Source organism: Apostichopus japonicus, chromosome 18, assembly GCF_037975245.1.
Source record: "Apostichopus japonicus isolate 1M-3 chromosome 18, ASM3797524v1, whole genome shotgun sequence".
NCBI lineage: Eukaryota > Metazoa > Echinodermata > Holothuroidea > Aspidochirotida > Stichopodidae > Apostichopus > Apostichopus japonicus.
The window spans coordinates 13,595,194-13,623,142 of NC_092578.1; the positions used below are offsets into that span (position 1 = coordinate 13,595,194).

General features: G+C 39.2%; 1 protein-coding gene, 1 long non-coding RNA gene and 5 other non-coding genes across 8 annotated transcripts in view; 6 read left to right on the plus strand and 1 right to left on the minus strand.

The window, feature by feature from the left end:
• Positions 1 to 16,327, plus strand: part of LOC139958833 (uncharacterized) — a 32,627-nt gene extending 16,300 nt beyond the window's left edge. Inside the window, exon 3 of one of the 2 annotated variants that reach the window (XR_011789888.1) lies at positions 16,258 to 16,327. This is a non-coding gene — a long non-coding RNA (uncharacterized lncRNA). The remainder of the gene's footprint in view (positions 1 to 16,257) is intronic. The other variant, XR_011789887.1, reaches the window with a different exon arrangement.
• Positions 2,603 to 27,308, minus strand: LOC139958832 (uncharacterized). Its single transcript, XM_071956207.1, has 14 exons — positions 27,102 to 27,308; positions 25,787 to 26,008; positions 24,439 to 24,510; positions 23,303 to 23,383; positions 22,109 to 22,180; positions 19,302 to 19,373; positions 18,493 to 18,567; positions 17,860 to 17,996; positions 16,947 to 17,244; positions 15,959 to 16,112; positions 14,600 to 14,734; positions 6,774 to 6,850; positions 5,446 to 5,560; positions 2,603 to 3,914 (listed from the first exon to the last, which is right to left on the minus strand). The coding sequence occupies exons 1-14, from the start codon at positions 27,107 to 27,109 to the stop codon at positions 3,717 to 3,719; spliced, it is 1,716 nt and encodes a 571-aa protein (XP_071812308.1). The 5' UTR covers positions 27,110 to 27,308; the 3' UTR covers positions 2,603 to 3,716.
• Trnar-ccu (transfer RNA arginine (anticodon CCU)) lies at positions 19,805 to 19,877 on the plus strand. The gene has a single exon. It is a non-coding gene; the product is annotated as a tRNA-Arg (tRNA).
• Positions 19,988 to 20,060, plus strand: Trnar-ccu (transfer RNA arginine (anticodon CCU)). The gene has a single exon. It is a non-coding gene; the product is annotated as a tRNA-Arg (tRNA).
• On the plus strand, positions 20,352 to 20,424 carry Trnar-ccu (transfer RNA arginine (anticodon CCU)). Its single transcript has one exon. It is a non-coding gene; the product is annotated as a tRNA-Arg (tRNA).
• On the plus strand, positions 20,535 to 20,607 carry Trnar-ccu (transfer RNA arginine (anticodon CCU)). Its single transcript has one exon. It is a non-coding gene; the product is annotated as a tRNA-Arg (tRNA).
• Trnar-ccu (transfer RNA arginine (anticodon CCU)) lies at positions 20,718 to 20,790 on the plus strand. Its single transcript has one exon. It is a non-coding gene; the product is annotated as a tRNA-Arg (tRNA).
• Positions 27,309 to 27,949: the final 641 nt, after the last annotated feature.

A 27,949-nucleotide genomic window follows, 5' to 3' on the forward strand; every position in this document is an offset into this window, starting at 1 on the left:
GGAAAAGCCGAAGATCCGTTCAACATTATTGAGATAGTCTGATTCTTACTTTTATGTTTTTCTTTTGTTTTTAGCCGGACAAGAATTTTAAGGTTTAATCATTTCTATACTAGACAGTCTCTTGTACACAATATAAATCGTTCGGTGTTCGAGTGCATAACCTACTTATACCATGCATAAGTGATATTAATCATTATAAGCATTGTTATTTTGATTGAAGGTTTCCTCTTACGAACTGAGTTATACACTGTACCCTTACAATCGTTATTCACGGGATGCCTACACCTTATATATAGTAGTATATAGGTACTCGAACGCCATCAGGCCAAACACTATTATGGAAAAGAAAATTCGTTTCAAAGAATATTTAGTTGATATTTAAATGTTTAATGAATGAAGAATAACTACACATGAATGTTCTCTTTCTTGCCTATATATATAGTAATATATGACTTGAAGTACTGTGGTTGGTAATTGTATACCTTCCAGATATGCTAGAAAGGTGATATAATGGTCATCTATAACCGTTTTCCTCAAATCATTTCCGCTCATTAAGACATCCCATTTGTCTACTTACAACATTCTTCAATATCTTGGGAATAATTTGTCTGGCTACAAATCCTAATTAAAGTTTTCTTAACCCTCGGAGCACTTTAAAGCATATACTAGCTTATATCTTATATAAACACTGTTGACATTTCAAGCGTTATATTTATGTGAATCCTTATTTTTGTTGTACATGCACGTTTTTGCATTAAGAGCTTGCAGACTTCCCAGCTTCGCATACTTACACACGTCTGTATACATCCGTGTAGGCGTAGAGCGGATTTAGTGTTTTTGGCATAGTTGCTTGTTCCTTTTGCAACATCATTATCATTATCATCAACAACAACAAACACAATATTAACTACAACAAAAATACACCAAGACGATGGTTGGACTTAACTGGATATTCATCGACGACACTTTTGTATTAAACTGTGCATATCACATTGACAGTGTACATCAAACGCTAAAAAAAATTATTTATACAAGCGAATAACTTTGATTGGTTTGCTGTCACCCCTCCAGCTGTTGGGACATTTTGTTATACGCGGTATTTTTATGTCACGCTTTACTTACAGTGACATTAATGTTTCTACTTCACGGTTGTTTGAAACTGCTCATAACCCTATTATCAATATAAAGTGCCCTGAAGAGTGAAATGGAAGTATTATATAGAGTTTTACTAAGTATTTAGAACATTGTCCCAACTTCAGGCCATCGGCCGGGTGGACGCACCAAACAGTTTATGAGTGGCACAATATATATGTCATGTATACAAATCCAATAGGTATGTCACCATTCGGTAAGCTATGTCTGCATTGGTTTGTCTATCTATATATATAAACTATGTATGTATATATATGTATATACTTTTTAGGTGTATATATATATATAGACTATGTATGTATATATATATATATATATAAATGAAAATCGTATATATATATATATATATATATATATACTATAGGCTTATAAGCTCATGAAATCGCATATAAGTGTATTGGATTCAAACATAGGTCTCATCTGACACGTCGTGAATATTTGTTACAAACGGTATTTTGATGAGTGACAAATTAGCGGAAATAAGGGCGGAAAATAGCGGGTGTTTTTTTGTTTTTACTTAAGAGCAGAGTGTGGTCTGTTTTTATTAACGTCAGAAAATGTTAACTTGTTTTACTTAATTTCACACTCTGATGCCAATTTATATTCGAGCCCTTTAAAGTCTCAATACGTGTTTGCTGATGAATTTCGGTAAACAAACTTCCGAAGTTAATTCAATATTTCTTATTCTAAATGCACTCTGACCAGGTGGGTTGAATGGGGAAAAGCTGTCGCAATCGAAAGAAAGAATTTTTCTTTCTGTTGCCCTTATGGCGCGAACGATTTACCGTAAACTTACTGCGACCGACCATGTCAGCATGTTCATTACACAAATGCAAACAAAATAGTCAACACATGAGGCCCGATCAAGATTCGAACACAGTCCTATATACTCGTATCGTCCACGTTTTACAATTTCCACAGGGAAACGTGTTTATTCATTACAATGGAAGGAAATGACAGAATTTCACAAGCTACATTGGTAAGATAGAGACAAAGATACTATTCAACAGAAGAGACCTAACACAGGCTAGCCACGAAAGTGAAAGTAGTCCTAGGCCTAACGGTCGTTAACGAAACAGAGAGATTTGATTGGCCCATGATCTGTTGGGCGGGGCTTGCACATTTTGATTGAAGTTTGTAGAATCGACGGACTCGTTCAAAAATCTGGCGAAATTTTATTCAAGCCAAATTTTTTTAACGACAGATAATTAAATAAAAAAATGCATATTGATATATGAAAGTTGCATAGAACGGTGACATGTTCACTGTGGTTTTAGTGCAGTAAGCTGGAAAGGTCGAAATTTATATTTGGCAAAACAAGTACTGAGATATCACGTTCATGCACTATATACATTGCTTAAAAAAATAAAGTGATCTTTGTCTTTCCTTTTTCTTTCTTGACGACGAAGGAACGTTACGGAAAACAAATAAATTACAATTACCAATATCCTTCATGTGTTTTTACTGACTTTATTCCAGATTTAATTAAGTATAGATCATCGTCTCAAGGTGTTTATTTACTTTGAGTTTAATTAAATTATTTTCTCAAACACAGCAAACGGAAATGTTTTGAATTAAAAAGCGATAATGTTTCACGCGTGTAGATTACGTAATTCTGTAAAAATAGAGATTATTCCGAGGGAAACTGAGTGCATATAATGTCATTGTATTAATCTTTTTTTAAATGAATGGCTTATATGATATTTAAAACAATAAAGCATTATTATAAAATCAGGGATGTGAGTGATCATGTGAGTTTCGACGAATTTTTTTTTAAATTTTTGTCCTAGTCTATTTCTGTTCAATCTACATATAGTTTGCAGTAAATAATTTCGTCCGACAAGAAAGAGTAAATAACGTAAGTCATTCTTCGATTTTGGTTTTGAAATTCAAAGGTATTGGGTATCGACAAATATCGATACTAGATATACGGCATCCTAGCAGTAACTCACCATTATTGATCAAGGTATATCGATATTAGTTGTGCATTGTCACAGTGTATAGTGACCATTAATTATCGACACATATCGATATAATATGTCAGGTATAAGGGCACATGGACTGAACATCGAGTATCGAGAGATATCGATCCTATCGATATTGATAATCAGTTGTTTTACCATACATTATCGAAATATAATCGATACTGGTTATAAGGTATTCTGCAAGAACCCTCAACTTTAGAGAAACATCGACATCGACAAAAAGGTCTTACACCAGGTGACCAGTATCTTACTATCAATTTACTATCTAAAACAATCGATATTAAAGAGACATTTACACCCAGACTTCATCATTGGTCTGTGTGAGAGATATTGGTGATGGGGGGGGGGGGGGGTGGAACGGTTCTTCACAAAGATCTCCGTCGAATAAGGTCAAGAAAATGATTGGGCTTGTGTCACCTTTAACTATAATGCATTCTTCCAGTTTCCTTCCATCAATTATCGCGATATATCGATACATTCTATACGGTATCCTCATAAGAGTTCAATACCGTCTAACATCGAGACATATCGATTATTGGTAACAAAGATATATCATATCCTCCAGTATCTTACTATCAGCTATCGAGATGAAAAGTAGCTTTCATGAAATAATTCTTGATCCGAATCCGAGTCCGAATCAAAACCAGTTATTTCTGAGCTCGCCCTGGATTGGCCGCCCAAGGAACGCCGTCTTTGTTCTCTCGTTAAAGCTTGTATTGCATCCTCTGGTAAGGGATCACCTCCCATAGATTTCAGTCTCCTTTTCTCTTCGAATGTCTGCAAGTAAATGTGAAAAATGGTTGTTTTTTTTCACAACGCGCTTTTTCTCTTTGAATATCTGCAAGTAATGGGAGATTTTTGTTTTATTTGTGCGAAAAACGTGTTTCGAATTTTCCACAAAATTTTGGTGCTGCCATATACTCCAACGATAAAAGATGACTTTTGGTCCACAAAATAAATTTTGATATTGTTTTGGACCATTAAACATCACTTCTATCAGCTCTATAGTTGTATGTCTATATACCACTTATATATATATATATATATATATACATATATATATATATATATATATTATTGTTTTTGAGAAATAACCCTTTAAACAGGTTCATCAGTTAGAGCGACTGTATGTAGTCTAATACCACAGACCACTGGGTCAGTTCCTTACATGAAACACAAAACTCGATAGGGAAACAAGAGACTTTTATATAGCCTCAAATTCCTGAGACTAGCATATTTTAGAAGGTGACAACCGGAATAACTAGAGAAATATTACTAGCATTTAAGATAAGAAAAGGGAAGTTAACATATAATTATTTTCTTTAGTCTATTATAATTGCACCAGGAGAGATGAAATTTGGCAAAAACTTCAAAGATTCGCCAAATGTCAAAAAAAGAAAAACAAAAAAATTGTCACATTTGTTATCTCTTTAAGGTACTGTTTCACTCCATAGTGATAAACTAAGTTAACAATATATAGCCTAAATAGCCCTGTTTATTCTTAATTTTCAGGGCGGAAGAAAGCCGAAGAGGGGAATCCCTCAGGCTCCACATTTGCAAACATAAACTGACAATGTGACCCTCTTCAGGAATTACACCTTGTTTTTCGTTAAATGTAAAGTACTCCTTTTTCAATTTTTCATATTAATGAATGCCATCTTGATAATTACATTCCCTTTTGTTGGACAACATTTCAAACAATGGATTTTGTGGTACGAAATATATAGAGCAATTATTTCGTGGGGTTACTTTGAGGTTATTAGAAGGTTTGCCTCCTCAAATCAAAGTCACATGCCTCATCCCCTGCCCACCCCGCCCCCTCCCCTCCCCTCCCACGTAATGCACGTCTTCTGTGACTTTTAGGCGGAATTTTGAATTATATTAAACTGTGAAGGTTGTGTGCTGGTTTCGCTAGTCTTTCCTTATATTTTCCATATTGCGCAATATGAAACCAAGATGGAAAGTAATAACTTCGCACCAAGGTGATAGATAGTTAGTAGCGGTTTAGTATGTATTACACGGAAAGCTGTTAAAGAGAGAGACACATGTGCATTGTAGCTACTGCGAGTCCGGGTCCTGGTCAATGGTTGTTGTAAATCTGCCAAGATTACGTAATATGGCAACCGATTCTGTCGTCGTAATATAAAATTTGACGACAACGATTAAAGACAAAAAAATAGGTCAACTCCCGCACCTCGTAGGTACGGAAAGAATCGAAACAATTCTAAAATACGTCACTGTTGACTAACAACACATTAATGTGCTATGACAGTTTATTATTACTGTCAACGGCTCATGTTGAACATACTTCCTTAGCTGAGTCATGTAGAGATGAAAACCCTTTCTTCGGCGATGAGCTTGACCCTCTCTTGTCGATAAACTGCTTCCTGATAGCTAACTTCGATGTTATCTTTTCACATAGCCTATAAAAACAAGAATGACTTATTTATATACACTCAGCTCGTGAAACAGTATGTTGGATTCGACAGTTTCAAGGGAGCTGACATTGACGAAAAAGAAAGTCAACCTCCTGTAATAAGGAAACAAGACTTAAGTATGTGTATATGTTGTGATGAAAATATTTCTAACAAAATCAATAGAGTATCTGATATTTGTCCCTTCCCCAATTTCCCCCTTATCTCCGCATTTTTTTGCCTTCATATTTACTGTATAGGTATGGTATTGTAAGGGCCAAAGTATTTCGCTTGAAAAAAAAAATTGGTAGCCTCGTGTCCCATATATGTTCTTTCTTTCTTTTTCTTAAATTAATTGTAAGTCTCTCAAATAGATTGATGGGTGAGGAGAGGGGAAGGTGAGAGGGAAGGTGAGAGGGGAGGAGGGGAAGGGGGAGAGGGGTACATATATAGATTGAACACATTTCGTATGTTCATGTTCTTTGAGAGCTCTGTATATTACCTATAATTAGTTTCATACCCCTATGTATAAGTAAATTATATACATATTTGTTTCCTTGTCATTAGCATTTTAACGTAATATCAAAGAACGATCAAATACACCAAATCCCCAAATTCCCTACTTATAGACTCGTTTTCGTCTGTAATGGTTGCAAGGTTCGTTGTACCCTGTAGAAGCCATTGATATCTTGACCCGGAATTCGTCTCTTGACCAAAGTAACAAACGAAGGGTAGTCTTTCATACACTCCCTCCCTTCTTCCCTTTCTTCCATCCCTCCCTCTTTCCCTTCCTCTCCCCTTCAACCATGCACCCCTCCCCTCCCCCCATGCTCCATTTATACGATAATTAAGACATTTCGTCTTTGCTATTACTGGATCCTGAATTGCAACTCGCACAAAATGACCTCATAATGTGATCTTTCTCAGAACGCTGATCTCTTCCTAGAACTTAAAAACATTTTTAGTAGTAGATTCATTTAACAACGTTTTCCTACTTCCCGGGTAAGCAATTTTCGAATTTCACTTTGCTCAATTTTTATCTGCAATCAGAATGTGTATTGTCAGCTTTTTTTTAATTAAATATTTTTTTAATTAGATCGGATATTTTCAACATTTCAAGGATTCGATCTAAGTTCCCTGATGGATAAGGAAGTAGCAATATAGAGAGAACTATTGCACACTTTCGTTTGCGTGGCTACCCACTATGTTGTAATACATTCACCTTGTACATCCTGAATATGATGAAGAACCATCACTCTTTTCTTGATCAACTTTAGAACGAAATTCAGTTCTCAGGGTCTGCAGTAAAAGAAAAAAAAAAAAGAAATCTGAAAACATTTCTAAATTAAACATAATTAAACATAACAATGGACAATTACTTAATTAATCATTGAGGTATACTCCTGTATATGGTAAACAACTAAAGATATGATGGACTAATGCATTTTGGAACGTACAGACTGCATGTGTTCTTTATCAATTTTCTACGAGATCCATGCATGCAACGAGGCATATATTGGTCGAAGAAAAGGACCAGAGGGAACTCACACAAAAATTCACTATAAACCTTGTATTTACAGTGTGTAGAATATGGTCGGTAGGGTGCTCAAGTCTAAGGCCTTCGAGGGAACATATAACCCCAACCCATCTCATTGGATTATATGACAGAGATCTTTGTGATGAACACCCTCCCCCCCCCACCCCCGCCCTCAAATTGCTCCGGAAGAACTATCTTGTTCCGTTTGGGAGCTATTTAAATGTCATGCCTGGAAGCTGTCATATTGAAACTCTGTGATATCATATAGTGACACTTTAGGATCTGAAACATTTGACTTTCTCTTTGTTTTACTTCATATTATATATATATTTTGTACATATTTCCGATTTAGAGATTGTTGTTAATCAGTGTTTTAAACTGAAGCCGATGCCATCACAAGGTAATGAATATTAAGAGGTTCACTATTTTGAGATTCGGCATATCGAAACACCATCTCCATTACAGAGACTAAAAACAAAACTGTAGTAAATCAAGAAAAAGATACCAACTTGAAGCACATGTGGTTCCCATCTCCATGACTGAAAAAAAAAACCCATTGTAATAAATAAAGAAACAAAGAAGAAACGAAGTCACATGTGGCTCGATGACGTCATATTTTGACTTGACCAAGTTTTCAACCTTATATGTGAAGGAGGATTAATTCTTGTGATTTCTCCAAAATATAATACAATTTTTCTTAGCTGTTTGGGAAGGTTGTTCATCATATTTGATCTCTATGCACACAATGCTTGCTTTTGTTTGTGTCTTCTGAGGGGAGAGTGCCTGGTAAGGGGAACCTATCAATATTCAGATATATATGTAGTCAAGCAAACACTGTTGATAAAATGGTATTAACAACCTTACTTTTACTATACACTATAACCGTTCATCCCCAGCATTTAGCTGACAGTGAAAGTGTTTTAACCTTTATTAGATCTGCCACAAACACTCTTTGATACCGTATAAATCCGGGATTGAACCAGAGAGCTGGACAGCCCCACTCCCCCCCCCCCTCTCTCCACCATCACCGCCTATGAACTTTCACACAATTGTGAACTTTCTATAGGCGGAAACGGGTGACAACATATGGAGGGAAAACTTGCTTGTTACTTTTATAGTCTCTATACTCAGAAAATCCGGCAGAGAATCCCGACCGGAAGCATTCCACTTTCTGTTCGTTCTTCCATTACTTTCGAACAAAACTCTTAAGTGGAAATTAATGATCGTGCGTCACAAACTGTTAATTTTAGAACACGATGGGTAAGCCTCGGAGCAACGAAGAACGGATGTTAGAGAAGAGGGAGGGGTGGGGAGAGGTTAGGGGGCAGGGCTGCATGTAGTGTGAAGGATACAGCATAACAAGTAACCGTTGCTATGCTGTTCCAAGTTTTCAACGTGCATTTCAATAGGCATATAATACGTGCATTTCAATAGGCATATAATTCTAGCATGCTACAATACCAATAAAAATGTATAATGGGTACGTCCCTTAAACTTTTTCCCGTGAACTTGTTGCCATCTGCGTGTACCATTTATATGCAATAAAAGGAGGTATTTTACAGTGTAGGCTTTTTAACAATATTTTATGAAAGTGGTCTTTAACTGGGAGTAACTTGAGCAATTTGAGACCACTTTTATGTCATTGAAAAACAGGGGAGGGATATGTTATCATCGGTGCACGTGACAATGGTGGGTTTGACCTTTAAAAACCATCACACTCTCACTATATATATCTTAAACTCTATACTGTTATAAATGATACCTGGAAATTGAAGGTGCCATGAGGGCCCAACTTGCCAGTGTATTCATGAGGGTTAAGAAACCTTGATAATTTTTTTTATTCTACGATCTCGTGTATGAAAACGTGACTTCCATAAATTAATATCGCATTCCAACCAATGAGGTGGTAATATTTCCGGCGAGAGATTCGTTTCTGAGAAAAGAAGATTGCTAAGTGGTTTCGAAACCGTCGGGGGAAAAGGAATTTTATTTTCTAGAAGAGTTACACTTTACAGGCGCGTATCCAGGATTTTCTAACCCGGGGGGCGCGAATTACTATCTAAGCGGAGCGCCACCATCGGTTGGCGCGCAGCGTACAAGAAAATTTCTGGTTTTGATACCCCCCAGATCACCGGAAACGGCACTTCTCGGGCTTGAAATGACCAACCAGATGTACACTTTTGGCCTGAGAACCAAGTATTTCCTAATAGTTTTTTTTTTTCCATCCATAACCTTTTTGAAGATTGTCAACCCGGCACACGTCATGTTCGACCTGATCGCATCTCCCGTGGGTCTTTGCTTTTGTAGGTGATTCTACGTCGCGGCCCACAATACCCGTCAGCCCCACTTTTCAAGGTTTTAAGCCCCAAATTTGTTCAGAATTTGAAAATTCACATTTCTCGTGAATAAACTCACTTCAAAACATACCCATAATGTTGTACAAAATTTCATCTATGGACAACCAATATAGAAAAACTTCCTTCAACCCCTAACAGACCGGTCAAAATTGCACGAGTAGAGGGAAGTGTGATGCAGAATGTTGGTCAGATATTTTCGAAAATTCAGACACAGTTAATTTATTGGTGTACAAATATTAAACCTGTTATAACGGCTATTATAAAACTTGGTTGAAGGAAATGAAAAAAATAGCAGATATTTCCTTCAACCGAACACTACACACATAGGCGTAGGAGGCGCGGCGGCAGTGGCGGAGCTAGGGGTATTGGTCAGGAGGGGCGAGAATGGTCTGTAGGGGCGCTTTCGACACTATCTAAGCGGAGCGCCACCACTGGTTGGCGCGTAGCGCACAGAAAATTTTTGAGTAAAGATACTCCCTAGATCGCCGGAAATGACCCTTTCAGGGCCTGGCTAATTTGCAGATAAACGAAGTATAGGGTGTCATCGCCAAATTACACCAACAAAATGTGACAAATGTCAATAAGTAGATGAGAGCGCAATAAAAAAGTCAATAATGCAGAATAACTAAAAAGTGGTGAAGAGCTGAAAAAGGCGCCAGCAGTCCATTTGAGTCCGTCAGGGGGGGGGGGGATTCCGCCCCCCTGACCGTATGGACGCTCCGCCACTGCGCGGCGGGGGTGCAGCCCCTAATTCGCCATTACTAATGTAAAAGAAACTTTTGACATAATTGGACCATGCTTTTTATACATCTACATGAGACATGTCGTTGTTTACATTAGCATCCCGCGGTATACTGCGCAATTTTAACGGACCGTACGGTACATGATGGCATACGATGTATAACCGATGCTTGCTTATATGATATTGACATTGACACGTTGAACGCGCGAAAATTTTTGGTTATTTTTTCAGGCAAGTCGGACAGTTTTGAGGCTTTTCATCATGGAACGCCATTTTTATGCTCACTGATATGATGTGATATCTGCTGTTTGCGTTACAAATTCGAACAGGCGTGTAGCGTGGAATTTGCCAAGGGAGGGGCGAAGGCTGTAGGCAAAGTATCTAAGCGTAGCGCCACCATAGGTTGGCGCGAAGCGTACAAGAAAATTTTGGCCGAAAATGTCTCCCAGATCGCTGGAAATGACACTTCCCAGGCCTTGTAAGTTGCATCCAAGCACTTTCTATTTTGAAATTACTTAGCGATATCATTTAAAAAAATGCTGAACGGGGGGGGGGGGGGGCGGTCGCCCCCATCCCAAAATGCGTCATGTTCCCCGACGACACGGTCGAGTTCGAGACCAGCCACAGTTGGTTTCATAGCACAATTCTACACACGCGTTATGATAGACCATATATAGTATATATATAGATCATTAGTGAGAGAGGAATATGGAAACGTCAAAAAAAATGGAGTTGTCGGTGTATAAGGGGTAGGGTGAGGCACACTTTTACGAAATCATTGATCCGTCATTGGCTACCCTTCAGCGCTGTAATGATGTCAATGTTCCTCTTTCTTTTCCCGGTGTCTTCGCGTTTTTCTTTTACTCCCTCCTTTTCTACTTCTTCTCTCTTTCTTCTTTTTCTTTTCCCTTCCTTCCTCTCCTCCTCCTCTTTTTCCCCTCTTTTTTCCTTTTTTCTTCTCTTTTTTTCCTCTCCTCTTTTTCTTACCCGGGGGGCGCGCGCCCCCAACGCCCCCCCCCTGGATACGCACCTGCTTTACGTCAATGATTTTGGGCTGAAGACGTTTACATCCTTTATAAAACGATTAACCATTTTAGTTTTGATTTGAAATACATTCTATTGTAATCCAATATCTAGGCCCAATGAGGGCTTTAAATGGCATGGAAAACGTTCTATTGTCTTTCTTGAAGAGGATGGAAGGTAGTGCTGTGCTCTTATAGGGGGTTTGATCTTTTTCACAACACATGGGCATGACCACTATTCGAACAAAATGTAACACGAATAGGCGCATGTCCCAAAATTTGTGGAAATATATATAACCCTCGAGGTCCTTCTATATTGCTGAGCCATTTTAGCTGAACCGTTCCGAGTGTCCCGAACTTCAAAGAGTCAACTGGGTCTCAACGGCACAAATGTACATGGAGATTAACCGAATGTAGAATGATGGTGCAGTGGCGGGGTGAGAGGGAATGGGGGGGGGGACTAACGGGGGAAGGGCAGGCGAGTTCTAGTCATGTTTGGACAACCATTTTTTTTTTCATTTTAAAGTGTTTCCTGCGGGTTTTAATCAAGTCTGAATCAAATCTTATATATTCCTACAATCTCAGTTTCACACAGCACCATTTTTTAAAAAAATCGTTTGCACATGTTCACAAAAAACCAACAGGGGCAACGTTATCGGGTTTCACAGTTAGAACGATAGTACAAAACCTGTGCGAATAAAGAAATGACTAACTTTTGAGATATTTAAGAGGAAGTTGGAGCTTTCATGGGCCTCTTTGGTGTGGGTGTGTGCCAAAGTTAGTCATGTACTCACTATCCTCTGTGCCAGTTAATTTATAAAACGGCTGATGTCTCATAAAGACACTACTGGTGTTTGAAATTCAATCGCCTGATCCGTACTTGCGTAATATCAGCAAAACACGAGGAAAGGAAGTTGTAGAGAGACACTTGACATCCGCTAAAGAGTGACTTAATTAGGGGGGCTGCCCTTCGAACAGAGAATACGGGTTAGTTTATTTTCATCATAAATTTCATCATTCAAATACGTGACAAAATTAATGTTATCTTTTAAATTTGCAAGGAAGCCCAAGGAATAACCAATGGTAACAGTTTGTGTTAACTGTGAGTTCGAAAGTGTTAAAATACGATACCACAATTAGAGTATTGTACAATATAGTCGCCAGAAAGGTTAACCACTGTCGAGAAAAGGTCCTTTAATTGACGCATTTAAGTGACTCTTTTTTTTTTGGGGGGGGGGGGTTGGGGTGGGGCAAGTTTTCACTCATCATCAAATGTTCTATGTGATGCTTGGATGCTGCATGAAGAGGATGAAATAAACTAAATGATGGTCTAAAAATCTGGAGAGTTTTAGACATTCCTGAGTTAAACAGGAAGATTCCGCAGTTGGGTTGGGGGAGAACTAAGCTAAACTTCACCTCTTCTTGCTTAAAATCTAAACGGCCATGGCGGGAAAAGTTGGAAAGTGTTATGGTTAGCCTAAGCCATCAGTTATCATATGGTCAAGGTAAGACACGTCAGTTGAAAAACTTTTATATATGCTCTAACAGTCTTAGATATGAGTGAAGAATTTAGTACTAAGTAAGTCGATGGAGAAATTAACTGTGGTACGCCACCTAAATTACAAGACTATGCTTCTGTTACAGGTAAAACATGCATTTCCACTGGTCGTTTACAGGAAGGTCTCAAAGTACGCTACAAGTGTTGGCGATTCTCCCGCCGAAAGTCAACAAAGAACCATATAAGGAAGCGACTCTCGTTTCGGAAGTAGCTAAACATGTGAGATTCCAAATTTGTGAGCTGTTTTCTATACTTGGATCAGGGAGTTTTCATAACAACTCCCTGCTTGGTTATCTTCCGGAAACGATAATGAGTAAAGCCAATCATTAATGTCAATATGAGAGGTTTTTAAATCCCATTAAGATCAGTAAGGCCTACGCGGGGAGTTAGTTAGAGATGGTTTGTCTTGGAGTAGAGGTTTGGCCTGTTACATTCTGTTGTCTTTGGCCTTATAAAGGCATTGAAGACTTGCCCCAAACCGCGTGCCGCCCTCTGAAAAAAAGTTAACTTTCCGTTGCTTGCAAGTGAAGTTTTTTTCTTGTCGCTACAAAATGCAGACAGTAATGAAACGTGATACCTTGTTATCTTTCATCTAGACCTGAGATCTCCATCGCTGCTATGTACACTGTGTTGTTGGTATTGACCGTAGCTGCATGTATTGACTGTACACTAGTGTCTAATTACCGACGGTAGCAAGCTGTGTGTGTATTTTCTGGGATCGATGGTGGTGTCTATAACACTTCTGTTACACCTCATTCGAAACTATGTCAGATTACCGGCATGAGACGTTTCTTTGAGCGCGAGTCTTCACACCCTTTAAACATGTGAGATTCCAAGGCTGTGAGCTGTTTCCGGATAGCCTACTTGAATCAGGGATTTTCCATAACAATTCCCTGCTTGGATCTCTTCCGGAAACGATAATGAGTAAAGTCAATCATTAATGTCAATATGAGCGTTTGTAAATCCCAATAAGATCAGTTAGGCCTATGCGGGGAGTTAGTTAGAGATAGTTTGTCTTGGAGTAAGAGGGTTTTGGCCTGTTACATTCTGTTGTCTTTGGCCTTAAGCCTCAGAGAAGTTGTAAAGCTGTAGGCTGTATCTATATAGGTGAATAAATCCTTGTTCTATTCTAAATCGACTCATTTCTCGCTCCACTAATGTCTGAGTCTGCCTCGCGCTGCATCCCCGTATTCCACATATATAACTTCCGGATATTCGGGACGCAACGTAACACTGCCGACAATTACACAGTATCACGTGATATGCCAAATAACCTCATTGATAAGCTACTCACGTTATTATAATGCAATTGTAAGTTTGGCTATGATCATATCGGTTAATATATTTGAGTATTCATCTGCGCATGCTCGTATGGTCCATAGACTTGATACACGTCAACTGGAGCTAAGAATGATATCAATTTCTCAATAGTGACGTCATGGTGCTATTCATTCTTCTGTCCTGTCAAGTGTTTTTTTTTTTGCCTCCACATGCACAAGTACACAATGAGACGCTTCCATACTTGTTATATAATATTCTGTTGTACAAAACCGTTAAATTAAGAGCAATGGACAGCGTGTTTGATCGATGGGAACGAAATACATATTGTTTGTATGAAGTGCCTAATGTGATAATAACTCGCTCCGTAATGAAGCAACCACCCACCCCACCCCCACCCCACCCTCTATCCTCGGCACTCCCTCGGGAGCTGTATTATACTGGTAATCATGAGTTTGTACACCGCTTGCTAAATTGGGATCAATAACACGCGTTAACTTTCACTCTTGCTTAATGGAAGAAATGAACAGAAAAAGTTCTGAAACAATAAATACCAGGGCTAGTAAGATCGCCAGGAGAAAGAAGAAAATAGTAACACTGCCGAGAGAGAGTGCCAGCAAAATACCAACATCTAGACCGGAAGGTGGTGCCAATTTCAATTTCTCACCGGAAGATGGCTGAATTGGATGCTGAAACAAGAGAGGATGAGGAAGAATATGAATCGATTGGAAGAGACATGATTCTATTAAGGTGATAATGTCACAGATAACATAAGGCCTGCATTCTCACTAGTCTCTCTACGGTCCACCGTATAGGTTTTAGTTCACCCTAACGCCCGGCTTGATACACCTCCATGTTACTATACTATTGGTTGCTCCATTCAGACCCCGTACGCAAGAAGAGAGGGCGATATTAACAGTAATTGCGTCAAATGTCACATTGATATGGTTGTTAAATACAGCGACACCTATGGCAAGCCATATGGGACAAACACCGCATAACATATCCTCGTATTAATACGAATTTTGTACGCGTATTAATTCGAATATATACGTGTATTAAATCGGACAATAACTGGTATTTCTTATAGCTTTCACGAACGATTTTCGAGAGTTGTCACTTTGTAGCCTCGCCAGAACAATAAATGGGAGATTGCAAAGTTAGTCTCTATTTACGTACACCCAGGCCAAACGTACTTGATCTAGACAACAACATGATTTAATACGTGTATATATTCGAATTAATACGTGTATATGTTCGAATTAATCAGTATGTTAACAACAGAAGCAACTTGACAGACTTAATTAAAAAGGATGAATGAAGTTTTGACTCAACGTCAGATAACTCGATCGCTAAGTAGCACACACGTGTTATCATCGCTTCTCGGCCTGTTGGCTTAGATCATGTGTACTATATGTTCGTGATACACACTCGACGACGATAACGCAGTCATGGTCTCGATGCAAGGGGACTGGGGTTAAGAGCGGATTAGTCGGTTCGGTTTGACATTTCTTGCCCAGGTTCTTTCCTGGGTGACTTTTCGTAAAAATGATCATTGCTTTGAGGCCTTTTTCGCTAAGATTGTGGGTAGCCTCTATTCCCTTTCCAAGGGACCCGTGACACGTCACATTGTCATGATCACACGGTCACATTCTCGATGTACGGGGGACTCGGGTTGAGATTGGATGAGTGAATTTGTTTGGTTTTTCTGCCCTGGCTCTATCTTGGGTGACTTTTCTTAAAAATTATCACTCATACAAGCATGGTCATTATAGGATTCTTGACTTTTCACTCGAACCATTCAAGATCATTAAGTACCTCACCAGAAAAACGAGACTGAAAAGAATCGGTAAGATTTGTGTTTCGTTATCAGAATAGAAATGGGTTTGATCTGGGTTATCAAGAAAACTAACCTTTCCTTGCAAATAGTTCGCTTCAGTCGACCTTTGTAACTCCAGTTGTTCTAAGCCAGCAGCCCATGTTGCTTGTGTAGTTTGTAGCCTTAGTCTTATTGCAGTAGTTTCTTTACTTAGTCCGTTTGTCGAAAACTCAGTTTCCATATTTTCACTGTAATGGTAAAGATATCACACATATACGCAAGCACACACATATGTTTAATTTATGCAAGTAAAAAAAAATGAAATGAACATTAGTATTAAGGCAAAAGTTACAATCTCTTATCCACCAAAATGTTTCCAATATATTTTCCAAGGATTGTCGGCAATGTAGACACTAGTGCTACCAACTGTTGCAGCCGTTGGTTCTTTTCACCGTCGATACATGGCAAGGGTGTTGTTCAATAACAATTTCCTGACATGGACGTTAAATGAATGTGTGCCGAGAGATTGGCTTCGGTCAGCTTGCGAGTCTATAAGCCTCCATGGCTTCTTTCGCGAGTTCCTGCTTGCGGGAAGATCACATATACATACATACATACATACATTTGGCGTGGTAGGATTTGATAGATTATGCCAACAAACTTTTGACCAATCACCGTCTCCTTAATTTGATGGCGCTATAACAGAATGGACGCATGGGTGTGGAGGATACAAAGTCTTATGCCTTACAGTATATGCAGCTTCGAGTACAACAACGCTTGCATCACAACCTTTGTAAGTTCAATCATTACTTCCTTGAAATAAAAAATGACTATTTTTTTTGTAAAACTCAGTTTCATTTTCGTCTACTTGGTATTTCTTTTCAAAATCTTGTTCCCAGAATTCTAGCAAAAACGTATTGGTTGTTCTGTAGGCTTACTAACTTTAAATATGTGGTCATGCCAGCGAGCTGTAACGGCCCTTCTTGGCAATACATGACCATATTTGGACATTTTGCTTCAGCAATTTGAAAGGTAAGCAATCTTTTCGACTAAGATTGTACCATCAACTTGTAGCGACTTACGTATGTGGGGTTTCCTTTTCATAATATATTCTGTCGATCATTCCCCTCATGTTGAGGCGGAATCGTCTTTCGTAATCAGCCCGGACCGCCGGTTGCTGTATACTTGCTATTTTCCGTCTCATGTCCATATCGTACATCATTAGTAACCGTTTACCTTCGGGCACGTACAGGGAGTATGATCGTCCTTCGTAAGTTATGATTCCGTTTGGAGAGACCGCTGGAACAAGATCTTCAAGCTCGAATAATTCAACATCGAGGAGGTCAGGTGTTACGTTAGTGTACAGAGTAGACTTCTTCGCTGTAAAAAAAAAAGGCAAAGTGTAACACGGAGATATCGGGGTTATCCTTGTACACTTGTACAGTGGCAACCTCCCTCCCCCTACCTCCATAGTCCCATAGTCAGTCGGTGGGATACGTATAGTTAGTCGGGGGAACCGTTCGGTCGGGGGATATTTCAAAATTCAAAGCATTTATTAGCATAATATTGCGTTTAGACTTAGTTGTATATATATATATAGTCTAAATATGCCTCAGAATTCATCATTTGATCCCTTAACTTTGATTGTTCCCCGGAGGGGGAGGCGGGTGAAGAGGGGGGGGGGGGGGGGAGAACAGACCTCCTACATGGGAGTCGCATTCAATGACCCCATGAGCCACACCCTCATACGTTAAATTTTGGATCCGCCTATACAGGCCGTCAATAACGGTCCATGTCTCTACCAACTCCGTCGGTGGGAATTTGGTGTTGTGTGGTTTGGTTCGGTGCGTTGTGGTGCCGTACGGTGTTGTATTGTGCTGGGCAGTCAGTGCAATGCGATCATTGATTGTAATACGTTCAAGTTATGACTTTGACGAAAATGAAGACATAATTATGAATACGGGAAACGATTGATTCGTAGCCGAGATGACTTACAACATGTGACGTCATCAGAAGAACAGTACTTGTTTGCTTCTAGTTCATCGATCACGTCAATGTGGATGGAGATGACGTCATCGATAAAGTGACGAAGGCCACAAGAACAAGATGTTGTATTCGTCTGAGCCAAGTATCTGTCAAAGTTATAGAAAGAAATCTCATATCTTTGGTGCAAGCTTTTTAGTCTCAGCGATAAGCGGAAAGGCGATATGACCTAAATTTAATTCAATACCACTGGGACATCCCCCTCGCATCCCACAACCCACCCATCACCGTCAAACGAAGTATTGTAATGTTTTCTCCACATGTTATGTTAATCACACTTAATAGTCTGTATTGGTTCTGCGGTGCTGTATTGAGCCGCTGTACTACTAAATTAGGGAGCCAAGAAACTTAACTCATTATGTCTTTAATTTCTCAACTATCAACTAAAGGTTTTATTGGAATGTAAACTGTATTGAAAACAAAAGTTGCTTCTTTAATTAATGGTCTGGAACATATCAAAAAGTTAATTTATTTACATGAAACCGTTCTTTATGGACCATTGTAACCTCAAGCTAAATTTGATATGTTAAGCCGTTCCGAAATGATTACCAGTGAAGATCGAGCGAAGGGCTTATTTGTACTTACACCATTTTCAGGTGCTTCAGTGACGTCAAAGGCCTTGTCGAAAAATCCCAATGACTGAGAGCATTACGTAGTGATCTATAAATAGAATTTACAAAAATAAATATCCAGTAATCATTTGACCACGTCAGTGTGCAATACTGGACCATGCACCTGTGTGCGTACATCTGCACAACTTCTAGCTACACTGAAATTCTATGCCATGGCGTGTTTCATTGAAGGCTATAAATGAGTGTTGGAGTGACGTCATTAATAATGCGGCGAAGAACTCTATGGCTCACTGTTATTAGTATAGATCATACAATTTCAAACATCAAAGCAAGTGAAACAATTAAAGCATAGACTGGAAACTGGCTTAAGATATAGCGAGCGGTGCAAGATTTTATAATTATTATATATTAATATAGGTGGGGACCGAGAGTAAATTGCAGCACCCTGATAGTAACAGCCTATCCACAACGATGGCTGTATACTGATACAGAACATGATACTATTGTTTTGTTCAATACCCTATAGTATAAGTAGCATATATAGGACTTTATACATTGCATTTTAACCGGAAGAGGTCTCATTTTTAACGCGCCCTTATACCCTTTCCAAGAATATTAGACGATTGGCGAGATCTTTGGCTCCGTGCAGCTTTCATCACGATTCTGAACTGTTCATGCAATTAATGAAAGTTATCGAACAGCGACAATTTGCTGTCTTCCTCGCAATGACTGATATTATTAAACTCATTAACCTCCGAAATGACCCGTTTCCCATGGCCAGTTGGCTAAACATTCTTATTTCAATAGGCTTCTAATACTTACATCATATGTAACTCCTGCATATTCACGAAGGCATTGTTTGCAATCACGTGGAGTTTGTTGTGTCCGATATATCTACAGGTGGAAGACATAATTGATATCAGTTGGACTAATCATACTTTGGATTTACATGACAAACTCAATTGAAGCCAGAAGGAATGGCACGGGTTGTTTTCCAATTTCTCACCACATCCCCATACCAATTTTCGATATATTTTTATATTTGGTAGGCTATTTTAGTCCTTGTGAGGGGGCGGGTTGGACCCCTTCGATTTGTGGATAGACACAGATATTTATTCATGTTAAATACAGTAGAAACTTTGAATCGGTTGAATCGTTCCTCAGACTGAAATTAACATCCATATGCACTTGATCGGGTATCGACGTCAAATACTCTAGGTCTGTAACTGTATAACTACCGTCTTTTTGCACGGTTCTCGTAACACTATTTTTTAACCGTTAGTACCCAACGGAGAGAAATAGAGCAGTTCGACTTTATTCAAGTAGCCCCTGTGGCCTAATGGACAAGGCATCGGTTTCCTAAACCGGGGATTGCGGGTTCGAGTCCCGCCAGGGGTCGTAGCTGTAATTACGGTCCTTTTGCACGTTACACGTTCAAAAGGAACATTATTTTGTTACCGTTTGTACTCAACGGTGAAAACATAGGACAGTTCGACTTTATTCAATTAGCCCCTGTGGCCTAATGGACAAGGCATCGGTTTCCTAAACCGGGGATTGCGGGTTCGAGTCCCGCCAGGGGTCGTACTTGTTACTACCGTCCTTTTGCACGTTACATGTTCAAAAGGAACATTATTTTGTTACCGTTTGTACTCAACGGTGAAAAATAGGACAGTTCGATTTAATCAAATAGCCCCTATGGCACAATGGACAAGACATCGGTCTCCTAAACCGGGGATTGCGGGTTCGAGTCCCGCCAGGGGTCGTAGCTGTTATTACCGTCCTTTTGCACGTTACACGTTCAAATGGAACATTATATTGTTACCGTTTGTACTCAACGGAGAAAACATAGGACAGTTCGACTTTATTCAAGCAGCCCCTGTGGCCTAATGGACAAGGCATCGGTTTCCTAAACCGGGGATTGCGGGTTCGAGTCCCGCCAGGGGTCGTAGCTGTAATTACCGTCCTTTTGTACGTTACACGTTCAAAAGGAACATTATTTTGTTACCGTTTGTACTCAACGGTGAAAACATAGGACAGTTCGACTTTATCCAAGCAGCCCCTGTGGCCTAATGGACAAGGCATCGGTCTCCTAAACCGGGGATTGCGGGTTCGAGTCCCGCCAGGGGTCGTAGCTGTAATTACCGTCCTTTTGCAGGTAACACGTTCAAAAGGAACATTATTTTGTTACCGTTTGTACTCAACGGTGAAAATATAGGACAGTTCGACTTTATTCAAGCAGCCCCTGTGGCCTAATGGACAAGGCATCGGTCTCCTAAACCGGGGATTGCGGGTTCGAGTCCCGCCAGGGGTCGTAGCTGTAATTACCGTCCTTTTGCAGGTAACACGTTCAAAAGGAACATTATTTTGTTACCGTTTGTACTCAATGGAAAAAAAAGGTGCCTTGGTCGATTTTATTTTGAACATCTAAAAATGTGTAATTTGGAACTGCCGATGTACCAACCTACAAAATGATTACATTATTAACCCCAGTATGTATTTTCATAAAACACTCAGAGAAAAAATCCATATGTTATATCACATGCTTGTTGCCAATAATATTATTCACAAAATACTTTGAGTTTTCTCTCAAAATAATATTATTATTTCAAAGTCAGATAATGTACATGATATATTTATCGTCACATTTTTTTCTCACATGTAGATCGACCAACCTAATTTACATACAAGAATCCGGGCTCTAGTTATTATCGTCTACATCCATTGAGGATAACTGAGGATCAACTGTACAGAGTTTGTATGCAGAACTTTATGAAAGCTGCAATATATCTCGAGGAAGGAAGGAATTTGAGAATGAAAGGTAGAGAGAACTATACATTCAACATTGGAACTTCATTAAACAAAGTGGTTGAACTACATAGCCTAGGAGATAATCCAGTGTGTCATCAGGTCCTCACAAGGAACACAAACATACGTCAGACTGTTGATGTCTTAAAGGTCTTAAAGATTACACAGAACAGTATATAAGCGTCATTTACACCACGCCATGATGTAATTGGTATTGAATTGCAACCTACACTGACCATTAGAGTGTGTATTCTTGCATGCATTTGTTATATTAATATTTTCAAAGGAGGGGGATTCCAACTTTTCCTCCACTGGGTTAGACCGCAACGCTTCCTGTGCGTATACAGCAGCATTTAATTCTCCGAAAACGGGACATTTATAGAGCAAAAGTTTCCTGCATATGGGTTAGGTAAGCGCACGATCATTGTGAACGGGTTCTTGGTGGATCAAAACTTTGACGAAAAGAGGTGTGGCTGTGAGGTCGTTGAAAGCTAATATTTCTAAAGGGAGGCGTGGAGGTCCTCCCCCCCCCCCCACACCACCCCATCCCATCCCAAAATATCAAAACTTAGAGTCAAATGTTTTCATTCTGAGGCATATTCAGACTATTACTAGTTAGTTCTTTAACTAGAGATGAGCGTAAGGTTGTGCTAATTAAACTTTGGATTTCTTTGTACAAAATCCCGACTGACCGTTCTTCCCCGCAGACTTCCCCTCCCCTTAAACGTTGCGCAAGCCACTGCTTCCATCAAATAGCAATTTAGTGATCCTGGAAAATGACAAACGACTTGATAGTAATAAAGAATATCAATGTTTGAACTTACAACTGCCATAAATTGTCGAGTCCACTAAACATCTCCGGTTGTAAAACATCAAGCCGATTGTATGACAAATACCTGTCAATATATAAAAGTAATATTAGCAACCAAAAACAAAACAAAAATCGACAGTTGTTTATTTCTATTTTATGAATATACAGATGTATAAGATATATGATTGTTATTAACTATTTGGCTGGCACAAATATTACTTAAATCTTATTTACGAGCACATGCATCAAACTCATGAGATGTATGTTTACAAGCATAGCCTAGGCTACTTTCGTTTTGCTTCGTGATACATTAGATAAGAAGATATCAATTATACAGCTTCTTGGTCAGACCAGCTTGGTGATAGGGACGGAGAACTGACGCTCTCTCAAGATCGTACCCCGTCTCAAGACGTACTCGAGAGGTTGGCTATACGATGACAGGAGGTAATTCAAATAGATGAAAAAGGGTCAATACTTCCATGTTTCTCCATCTCTAACTCATCACTGGTTAGAATTCTGTAAAATATTGACTTGACAAACTATTTGGCCTTAAAATTGTTTTGAATTATTCTTAAATATCTAGGCCTATATAGGCATCGTGAGTTTGCTTATATCATCTCCACCCATCCCTTCACGTCCACCCCTTCACTTCCACTCCTCCTCCTCCTCCTCCTCCTCCTCCTCCTCCTCCTCCTCCTCCTCCTCCTCCTCCTCCTCCTCCTCCTCCTCCTCCTCCTCCTCCTCCTCCTCCTCCTCCTCCTCCTCCTCCTCCTCCTCCTCCTCCTCCTCCTCCTCCTCCTCCTCCTCCTCCTCCTCCTCCTCCTCCTCCTCCTCCTCCTCCTCCTCCTCCTCCTCCTCCTCCTCCTCCTCCCCATTCCATTTTCCTAAACTTTCGCTTCCCTTTCCTCCCCTTTCCTTTCCTTTCCTTCCCTATCCTTTCCTTTCCTTTTCTCGTTTCTCTATCCGACCCCTTTCTCCGCCACTTTCTCTCCTCCTCTTCTCCTCCTTCTTCTCCATATCATTCCCTAAGTTTATCCCTGTCCCTTTCCCTCCCCTTCTTCTTTCCTATCCCTTCGCCGTCTTCTTCTTTCCCTTCCCTTATATCCCCCTTCCCTGTTACGTAACATATACTACCTCCATTCCCCCTTCCCCTGTTCCCTTTTCTTTCTGTGTAGCTCCGCCACTGAACATGTTTGTATATACTTACAGAACTCTCAACTTGTTTTTAAGTGTCGTCATCTCGAAAGCGCCATTCTCAATTGTCTTGATGCGATTGTGCGAAAGATCCCTGCAGTGAACATGAAATGTGATCGAGTCAATTCCAAACATAGCCCGACATATAGCAACCACTTGTGGTGATATAGCACTTCCCTGAGATGAATATTAGACACAAATTATGTTTCTATTCAGTTATGAAATTATTCATTTAGTTTCTGCTATTGGAACTTGGACATCAGGTGAGGCCGTCCCTACTTTTCCTCCCACTTTTTTGTGTGAAAACGCCCGAAATGATTTTCTTTACATAAAATAAAGTGCCCGTTGTTGATTAGTGATAAGTACCATTTTTCCATTTTTATTTTTGTGATTAAATGTGTCAGTTTGCTCTATTTTTGATATCCATAAGTACTCTCGTTTTTAAGTACCCTTATGAAGAAAACATTCAAATATTGGAGTTTATGGGTACGGAGCACAAAGTACAATCATTTTGTTGGTACGTTGTAATGTTAAGGTTTCCCCTCAAATCGAAACCACACGTGCCACTGCCTAGCTAAAGCTTGTGAAACTACAAGCAAACTTGTACATTTGAGGGCGCTGTGTCATTTTCACTCTTTGCGCATATTGCACTACGCGCAATTGAAAATGGAAAATTTCAAAATTGTTTGGGACCTTTGCTGTGTACCTTGCAAACAATATCAGTCGGTATACGAAAAGTATTATACATGCTAATGACGTGATTATGTTGTTAGTAACTTCTACGCTAGCTGAAACAGAGGGATCACCACTGTCATCCAGGGTGGGAGGGGGAGGGAAGGGGTTGGCCCTGAAAATTCACCACTCTGTTGTCCCTCTATAAGGTTACCATGTTAACGATGGGATCAAAGACATATGTTATTTATTTATTGGGGATTAAGAACACCACGATGTAAAGAGATGTATACTGTGTACTACAGCTATATGCATATTTAAATGTAAAATTTATTTGTAATGTGTAAATCTTCAAGTCATTGCACACTCTGTAAATAATTATGGAGAGTATCCAATAATTGGTTCCTTTTTCTAGCTTGGTTGTTGAAATTCGAGAAGTACATTTAACAGTAAACAATAATTCTGATATAAACTTACAGTATTTTCGTCACTTCAAGACCGAATAAATCACCAAAGTTGATCTCAGTTATTAAATTACGAGAGAAATTTCTGTAACATAATTGAAAATGAACATAATTAAACGAGGTATAAATCTCTGTGGAACTGGCGATTATCATCTGTGAGAGAAAAATGAAGTACCATTCATATAGGCGTAGCAACGGGGGTGAGGTAAAGGAGACTGTCCCCCACCCCTCCCCAGTGTAAAGGAAGGTGTATTTTGCTAGCACTCACTTTTCTAACTGGATGATGCTCTCCATAACGAATGACAGACAATCAGTGCAACTACAGACAACACACGGAAACGAAACAGTTTTAAGGTCAAAGGTGAAATATCCAAGTTCCAATTGATTGTGGGCCAGCGTAGCATCTGCAGAAATAAAGGTCTTCTAGGGAAGATCCCAAACCACATGCACCGGTTTGTTATCCCACCTCTACCGCTTTGATAGTCTGCAATACGTCACTGCTGTTGCCCCACCCGACCCCCCCCCACCCCCGAGAAAAAGCACCAAAGGAATGAAATTCTTGCGTAGTCACAAGCTTTGCACACGGCAACCAGCACCCTACCCACCGTACCACACTACACACAGAAATACGATGATGACATGGTTGTGATAACATGAGAGCGTATATGAACACTTCCTCCCCCCCACCGTTATCCCCTCCCCTCCATACACACATATATCACTAACCTGCAACCAAACACAAATAAACTTCCCACAATGATTTGTCAATGACAAAATGTATGTTGTGTAAATCAATGACAACAAACAGAACAAGAACAAGAAAGACATATTTTGGACGAGTCATCCCATCTCCATAAAGTGACTGTTGGTTTAGACTCATGCCTTGGTGGTCCGTGACCGTAACCGCTACCTCTCCGACCATCTCTGAAACGCTTTGGTGTCGAGTACTAGTCGGTTTAGACCTATACATACAGACATTCTACGAGTCTTCCTAAATCAATATTTCGCTCGTAAAGTACATTGTCTCGTTAATCAAACATTTAGAACATCAAATACAGTTTATCTCTTCTCTAGTCAAACAGTATAAACAAGTGTGTGTTCCCAAAGTTGTAAATATATTACCAGTCAGAACAAAGATAAACATGGAAACGACACACTTGTCATGTTTTACCCTCTGTACAATTATTTTGCTTTTCGGGGGGCCCCAACAGTTGATTGTGTACCACCAAGCTTTTATGACACCCCTTTCACCTATGTCATTAAACTCCAATCCGTCTTTCTAATACGTTGTTTTTAAATCATTATGTTATGTTTATATTATTTTGATGAGTAAAAAGAAATGTATAAATCATGTAACCAACCCGATTTCTACTCTGCTTGTTATCTCATCCAATTTGGCGGGAATTTCTGCTATTCTCTTGGTTGAGTACGATACGCGGGCGCCTCCGCAGACTAGCTGCGCATGCTCACATAGACATCTTCTAGGACAGTAGTCGATGCTTTTGCCAGGAGCTGTTGGAACTGTTATAATCAACAGCAGCAGACCAAAGGAACAGGCAAATGAACGCTCGATATTAACATCCCTGAATGGAGATACAAGAATAGGGTATGGTACTTTAATGGTCACACATTTGCAAATTTTGAATAAACATGAAATGATTGGAATAAACATGAGATGTAACTTTACACCCACCCAATTATCACCATCCGCGCTAGGAAATATCCAAAGGAAATGTATTTCTTTGTGAATGATATATACACTGGGTCTTTGTTCATTTGTTCAGGGAAATGCACTTTCTACATGGGTTATATCCTCACATGTCGTAACATAACCGTGATAATCAGGTGCTTACATATAGGACAGTCGGACAAATATACCTGGTCATGAATAACCTTGTATTTAGATGTTTGTATGAAGACTTGTTCTAAAAAAATCCGTTCTTCTCTTCCATGTCCTTTCTAACTACAGTTGGAAACTGGAAATTAAAAAAGTTATATTATCACTTAAGACATATTTCAAGAATTATGGAAATGCAGAAAAATGGACTCCGTAACCTTCTATCCTAACACTTGACTTATCCCATATAAAATTTGTTCTCATACACGGACCAATAGTCAGTTCATAACGTGACCTAATCCTCAATACGTAAGAATTTAACTGAAAAATTGAACAGGCCTATCTATCTTACCTTTGGAATTAGACATGTAAACGTCATTCACATGGGAGAATATGCTCTCATATATTCAATTTAAGTAATAAATACCATTACGGGTTTATATACTTATTAACGTGAACATAAAGACGAAAAAGAAAAATTCTCTTTCATTCGTACTCTCTTGTAAATCCGCAATATTATTACGCTAGTCTACATTCGCAAATGGTGTGAGAGCAACGTCTATATCCTATAGCCTAGCCTATATATATATGGTTAAATCACATTTATAAAAAAAAATGTGCAGAAATGTAATTTTGACGGCTTGTATACCACATGCAATGTTTTCCTGTAATTTGCTCACCTGTCATTAATTCTATCAACGATGACTTAAGCTAAGTCTTACATTGAACTAAACCAAAGGTAGCTTAGGCGACATGTTAGTAAAGCAACATAATCTACAATGACACGGCTTTGAAATTTCCCTATGATCATTGGTGATATACGTGCCATCCATACTCACCCATTCATGGTACATTACTAAAAACCCGATTAGACTGTACACTAGAAAGTATTTGTCCTTTTTTGCGAGTTTTGCATATTCTCCGTGTGTAAAAAACTATAGGCCTAGTTCTTTATTCCTTGCATTTTTAAACGACCACAGAATTTAATCGCGCGTCGTATACTTCACTCTATTTTCAAGAATGTTTCACTTCAGCAGTGTGTCACTGCTATCCTACATAATACTATCGCAATATATCTCTATACGTACAACATGCAGCGTGCGCGCGGTGTATGATGCGCGCATTAAGAGTTGTCCTTTTAACGCCCATCCGACAAAAACGCCAAACAGTTGTCCTATGTACGCGTTCATATATACGCATTGGCCTATGGAATCAGAGACATGCTACAGCGCCTTGACGCTGTGCAACCTCAGTTGTATGCCACTATGCATAAGACAGAGATCTGTTATAGCTGTACTATACAAACTCGTTGGTGCAAGGCTTGATAAAAAATTAATTCACATTTCTTTAGCAACAATTTACTTCGGTAAGGTTTTGGCAGCTCCCCCCTCAATAAAGGGGAAAAAGAGTTAACTTAGGATATAAAAAAAAGAAAGAAAAAAAGTAAACTTAGGATATACTTATGGCGATGAGTTATTTAAAATCGTTAACCGATATTTTGTTTATCTTGTTATCCGTCCGCTTTGTGAGTCCTGACGTCAATGACCAACTTGCTTAATGGTCTAAATTTATTGTTTGGCGCCCGCTTCATAACATTATTTATGCCTATTCTGACATACCTTGTACCTCATGCAAATTATGATTACAAATATTTCGCTCTGTATTTGACAGAAACACAAATTTCCGT

Coding starts and splice junctions, on each gene's coding strand:
- LOC139958832 (XM_071956207.1), bottom strand. Junction 18,568..19,301: donor ATGCAGGAGTTACATATGAT/GTAAGTATTAGA, acceptor TTCTATTTATAG/ATCACTACGTAATGCTCTCA. Junction 17,245..17,859: donor TTCTGATGACGTCACATGTT/GTAAGTCATCTC, acceptor TTTTTTTTACAG/CGAAGAAGTCTACTCTGTAC.